The sequence below is a fragment of the Anguilla rostrata genome, chromosome 3 (genome assembly GCF_018555375.3).
Source record: "Anguilla rostrata isolate EN2019 chromosome 3, ASM1855537v3, whole genome shotgun sequence".
In the NCBI taxonomy this organism is placed as follows: domain Eukaryota; kingdom Metazoa; phylum Chordata; class Actinopteri; order Anguilliformes; family Anguillidae; genus Anguilla; species Anguilla rostrata.
Genome location: NC_057935.1, coordinates 35,314,599 through 35,320,841, shown reverse-complemented (window position 1 = coordinate 35,320,841; position 6,243 = coordinate 35,314,599). Strand labels below are relative to the sequence as shown.

Genomic DNA, 6,243 nt, shown 5'->3' with positions numbered 1-6,243 from the left:
CGTAAATTAGGACTCATCATCTCTCATTCTACTTATTCTCTCTATATCATATCTATAATACTCATCCATGCAGCCTCAGTCACAGCACATTTGTGCAGATTCGCCGCAACACAATTAAATCTCGCGTTTACTTCCAAAAGGTTTGTCTTTCGAACCTTCCTGCCCGCCCGGGCAGCTAAGCTGTTTGCCTGAACAAACCAGCTGAAAGAAAAAGAATGGTCGTTTTACGGGTGGAGGTCAAACACTATCCAGTCACCCAGAAAGAAAGGGCCATGCACAAATAACTTAGTCCTCCAGAAATCTGTCCTACACAAAGACAAGAAACGTGTTCATTTAACATAGCTATAGCAAACTCACGACCGATCCAACTGCAAATCATGTTACATTGCAATGCGGAAATATATTAGTGGGGGGATTCGTGTCACGTGGCCTGCGTCGGTGTTGCAGGAAACAGCCTCGTTCTGAGAGTCTGGGCAACACCTAGAGAAAACAGGGACACGATAGAGCGGAGTGTTGGGGTTTAGCGTCGTTGTTTACCCGTAATATGGGCAGATTGTAACACTAAAACATACGGGCTATAAATTTGAGGTGAAAAACACTACATAGGATAGTTTTACGGCGTGTATAGATTTGTATAACACTAAGAGGCAGCATGTCGCGAGGGGTGCTGCAACCGAGCCAGCAAAAGCTGGCGGAGAAACTGACCATCCTAAATGACAGGGGAATCGGGATGCTGACCCGCATCTATAACATCAAAAAGGTACGGTATGAGTGGAGTGCATAATATTTAATTTCATAATGCGCTCTGAAATGAAAATGCTTGCTGGGTATGCTTTGTTTTTTAACGTGGAAGCCATGACTGCCCGTGGATTTGAAACATGACTCTGCATAGCGTAGGAATGAGAAGGAATTCAATCAAGGCCCCAAATGCCATGAAGCTAACTAGCTCGCTCACAGGGTGTTACTACTTTGAAAATGATACTAATGGATGTATACTCGAATATCCCTTTGAAATTTAATTTATTTAAGCTTACCTACTGGTCGCATCTTCTGTTGATCACAACATGAGCGTAACAATTAAGGCTTTGTTGATGTGTGATTGATGCATCAAAACAACGTTGAATGGAATACTGATTGAAACGATATGTTAGCTAGCTAGCTAGCTCCCGTTCGACTGCGTTAAGTCCGATTTTATGTTCTATTTATTTGTTTCCTTAGATCTCCCTTTCCAGTTAACCAAGGCTGCCTAGCTAGTAATCTAGTATTCGGCAACGTTTTTATTATGTCATGTCTAGTTTCTAATAGCTAACGAAGTAGCCAATACCGAGCTCTTAAATGACATTCGTACATCACGTCGTTTGAATTATTGACAGATTGTTGTATCCTAGCTATTTTATTATTAAATGCGTGTAACCGGACAGAAAATGTTCATTATAAAAATGCAATTCGCTTACCCAGCATCACATTTTTTGACTCGTCGGTTTTAATTACATTAGTATTTGATACAACATTACATGAAAAGAATGTGACGTTGATCGGTTTTGAGGATACATTTTGCTATTAATTTATTTTTCCCCGGAACAGTTGCTCCTAGAAGGAAAACAAGATACCCTGCTCCAATTTCACCGCTTACTGTTTAGTTTAAGCATGCATTTTGATACATGAAAGAACTAGGACTGAGATTTAACACATTTCCAAACCATTAGCAAGGTGAAAGGAGCTCACCTAAATCATCCAATATACGCATTTTAGCGCATATTGTGTAATGTAAACGATAATTTTCTCAATTCTATTCTGAAGTGCAGCCCAAACTAAACTAAAGCCAGGTGAATTAAATTAAACTGAAGGCCCACTTTAACCTACTACAATTTGGTAGTAGCTGTTTTTGGCTACAGGTTCTCCCGAAACTACCAGCATTTATTGGGTTGTTATGCTTCACAAGCTCATCTTTGATTCCAACAGTTTGTGAGACATTGTCATTATGATGTGTCCACTATAGTGTGCTAGTAGCTGTTTCCAGTTAACCTTATTTGAAAACCCAGACATGTACACACACTGTCCTTCACCATATTGTTAGATCACTGTTTATCAAGGCCTGGTACAAATACTATGTATTGTGGGAGTAATAGTGGAACCGATCACAATGTTAGACAGGGGCAGAAGACTGTCAGCTTTCTGAACTGTGGTGATTGATGTAAAACCCAACTACAGAGACCAATCTCTTAATATGCTTAGAAACTAATTGTGGTTGCATATGAAGAGAGGGGACACATTCCACATTAACTGGATTTCTGAACTCATTGCATTCTGGATCATGTGACACATTTGTCCAGGAATCTGAGGCTATTTAGATTTGTCATAGGCATTAGAATTTCACGATTTTCATAATAGTATAGTATTTTCCACAGTAGCTTCCCATAATCTAGTATTAGCTTACAATAACAATATTAGTCTATTTAAGTTTGGGAATGAACAACTTAAAATTAGGAAACCCAACTACAGCTAAAGGGAAACACTGTAATGGAGTTACCTCAATAGGTTGCTAGTGTAATGCACTTAGTAAGTTAATGCCAACCAACTGCAGTAAGCTTGCTAACTAGCTCAATTGAACACAATTAGAGAATGAGAAAAGGCATCCAGAGGATTGTAAACAATTCACCAGTCTTGGTTTTTCCATGGCCATTGGGTTGATTTTTAGTGCAATTAAGCTGGGGTTATGTGGCTTCTAGTGTTGTGTATAGCATTTTAATCCTTTCTATTTTGAATAGTTTCATAATAATGTACAACCCATCCATGGTCCTGGTTGCACATTTTATGTGTGGAGATCTGTGAATGTGAGTGAAGTTAATAGGTAAATAAATATTGTACCAAGTTTTCTGTGACAAAAATGTGGATGTGATTGATTTGAGCACTACAAAGGAAAATGTAAACCCCTAACAATGGAAGTACCAGTCAACTGAGGAATCTTATTTCTTGCTCTTGGCAAATTAAAATAGAAGACTGTCACATTCATTTAATTATTTGTGTTCTTGACAGTAACAGTGTCACTGTGCAGTGTGCATTGCACTGTTTTTTAATAGGATAAAACAGAATATTTGAGTCTGGGGAAAAAAACTAAAAATGATCTGGGCCATTTCAAATGGTAATTTGAGATGAGCTGCTAGAAGTATTTGAGAAAGGAATAACCTAGATATACACATAGGTTACTATAAGGCATTGTGTCACATTTCAGTGGTGTTACTGAAAAATTACTGAAAGACACTCTGTGCAGCCACTGTCCTCAGGGGCTTAGAATATGTGGTGTGGAGCATTGCATAAATGCCTCTCTTTGATTGGCAGTCAGGTTTGATAATCAGTGCTCAGCACATTGTTACACTGCAAAGCTGGAAATGGCACTTGGAGACCCACCTGGTATGCACAAAAGTAATCTGGTACTACATCTGATAAAGTCAAGTAAGAGGGATCAGGTCTCAGTAGGTGATATCTATTTCACGATCATCTTGATTGTTCAGCAATCAATCCAGCAGGCTAGTTTAAATATAGGTTTTTTAAAATAAAATTCATTGCTGTGCCTTCATTGTTTGTAGCTCATCGATTATCACTGGTGAAAAGATGAGCATTAAAATGGAACAAGATCTGAGAGCAAATAGCTATAGATTCAGTCACCCACATTCTCCATAGTTAACAGAAAGCTTCAATAAGGTATATTTTAATAAAAGTGAATTATGGAAAACTCCATTGATACTAGACAGGAGAATAGCATTCCATGCATGCCCTTACAGCAGGATTCTACAACATGAGTCATCTGACTTGGATTTGAGTTGCAAATTTTCTCAGCTCAAGACTTGAGTGAAATGTAATGATTTTAGACTTGCCAGAGATTCAAAAACAAATGTCTTGATTTGATGTCTTAAATGTCTTAATTGGCTCGATTTGGAACACTGACTCAAGCTTTATTTTAAAAGACACTACTTAGATTTTTTGTAGTTGTGATATGTGTTCACCTGTTCTCCCTACTCCTTCATTAAGCATTGTGCCTCTTGCCCTTAAAATGTTATGAATATCAGGATAAAAAATACAACACTTTCCCAGGTCAAACAAGAGCAGATGTCAGACAAGGAGTGATTCAGGGATAAATCAGTTTGTTTCTCTAATAAATCTCTGTTTTGCACCAAGTTTAGAGCTGAGTTGTGTGCAAGAATGAAAAACGGTTACAAAGTTGTGGTCACTTTGGTTATGAGAACAATCACTGAATCAGAAGGGTACTCTTGACCATGCCTAATGTGGTATCATTAATATGTTCATATGTCATACTTCTTAAGAATGACTCTTAAACCAGGCATGGGCAATTCCTGGTGGGCTGGTATGTATCCAGGTTTTTCTTCCCACCAGTTACCCTGGCTAAATTAGCTATTGGGCTATATAGGCTACACAATCACTGGTTCACTTGTAGATTCGATCGCTGCAAAAAATTTCATATAGAGACACAAGAACAGTCTTCGGTTGTCATTTGTGCGTTTATCAAGAAATGTTGCTAAAAATCTAAAATAGCATAAATGTTAGGGCAAATTAAGTAATTAAGGCCAGAAGTTCTCATGAAGAGCAGAAACGCACGTGGCCCTTATTGCCCACCTCTGGTCTAAACTAATAACACATAGTTGACCGATATACAGTGGAGGAAATATTAATTAATATTAATATTAATAACTTCTTTTTCGCGGAAGGTAAGGAGCATTTATCATTGTTTTTTTGTTTTTGCTTTTTGACTCTCCATTAATCAATCTAATGTTATTATAGTATAATTTTTGGCTAACATATAATGTCATTAATCTAGCTAGCTAGTTGGTAGACAGTTACATTAGCTTTTAGTTAATGTTTTAACCTGCCCAGGTACTACACATGAAAACAAGCCAACTTCAGCACATTTACATGAATGTGAAAACTGTGTTGATCAATGTGCATTGTCCCTGTTAAATTGTATATAAATATAATACATATAATTACTGAAAACAAAACAAGATGAATTAAAAATATAATGTTCCCAGACGTTGCAGTCAGTGTAGTGAGGGTTAAGCAAGAAACCATGCTGGTATTTGTGTTTTTTGCTTCTCCAGCCATCACAGTGATCACGAAGGCACGGTCTTGGCACTTAGCCAGTAGTCACTGATATTGATGTAGCTAGCTATTTAATGTTTACAGTAGGTTCAGTTAAAAGAAATCTAAGCAACAGATTAAGATTAATCTTGGATGAAGCATTAATCTGATTATTTCTATTTTTTTTTCAACATCTGGTGATGCCAGATAATAAATATGTTATTATTACAGAGGCTTTGTCTTTTTATGTCACAAGTTAACTATAGTTGATTTTTTTGCCGACATGCCTAAACAAGCAAGTGTGAAAAACAATTTTAAAAAGTGTGGAAAAACACTTCATATACAGCACTGAGAGTTCAGCAATTCGATACACATGCAAAATGGAGATGTATACAAGTGCACACGTTTTTGACTTTTCAAATTTACAGCCGGGCGGCTCCTTCACTGGTCGCTCCCTGGGCAGCATGATTGCCTGTGGGACCAACAGACGGGAGACAGGCACGGTTTAAAATCCCCCTTTGGGCTCAGAGTAATCTTTGTTGTTTCACTGGCTTGCTTGTTAATTAGTAATTTCCTCAAAAATTGAACCTACTTTTGCAACTGTGTAATCTTTGCAGGAAACAAATGTATTTTTCTGGAATCCAAATAAAATACTGTACACCTACACTTAGTTTTGCTATTAACATTTTCGCAGAGTTTAATATCAACCTTGCTAACGACTTGACCGACTGAGTGCATAACGTTCAGATGGCTTCAAAATTGAGCACTGGCTTGTCATTCAGTTTGGTAGGTAACGTTACCAGTCCAGGGTTTACTGCCACCGTCAACTCGCTGCGTTGTCTCCATATATTTAGCTTCATTTGGAATATAAAGTTCTAGTCTTCAGGAGCCCATCACCATGCATTGAGTTGTAGGTTCCCAAAAATGAAACATGACAAAAATGAAAAATTGGAACAATAAGTATTTATTGAGTCGTTACATATTCCACAGGAATAGTGGTATTTTGAATTGCAATATATTTTGAGATGGGTTTCATTTTTGTCACAGAAAACTTGGTACAATATTTATTTACCTATTAACTTAATGAATCCACACAAGTGCCAATTTACTGTATTTAAATTATTTTCATAAATTCACTCAAAGAACGCT

The 6,243-nt window shown here is 37.4% G+C and overlaps 1 protein-coding gene across 4 annotated transcripts in view; it reads left to right on the top strand.

Annotated features, from left to right (window-relative positions):
* The first annotated feature begins 423 nt into the window (after window positions 1-423).
* Window positions 424-6,243, top strand: part of nckap1 (NCK-associated protein 1) — a 40,969-nt gene continuing 35,149 nt past the window's right edge. For 2 of the 4 annotated variants that reach the window (XM_064327305.1, XM_064327304.1), the window contains exon 1: window positions 424-760. In XM_064327305.1, coding sequence (XP_064183375.1) covers window positions 653-760 — 108 coding nt within the window. In that variant the 5' untranslated portion in view covers window positions 424-652. The remainder of the gene's footprint in view (window positions 761-6,243) is intronic. The other 2 variants (XM_064327307.1, XM_064327306.1) reach the window with 1 other exon arrangement.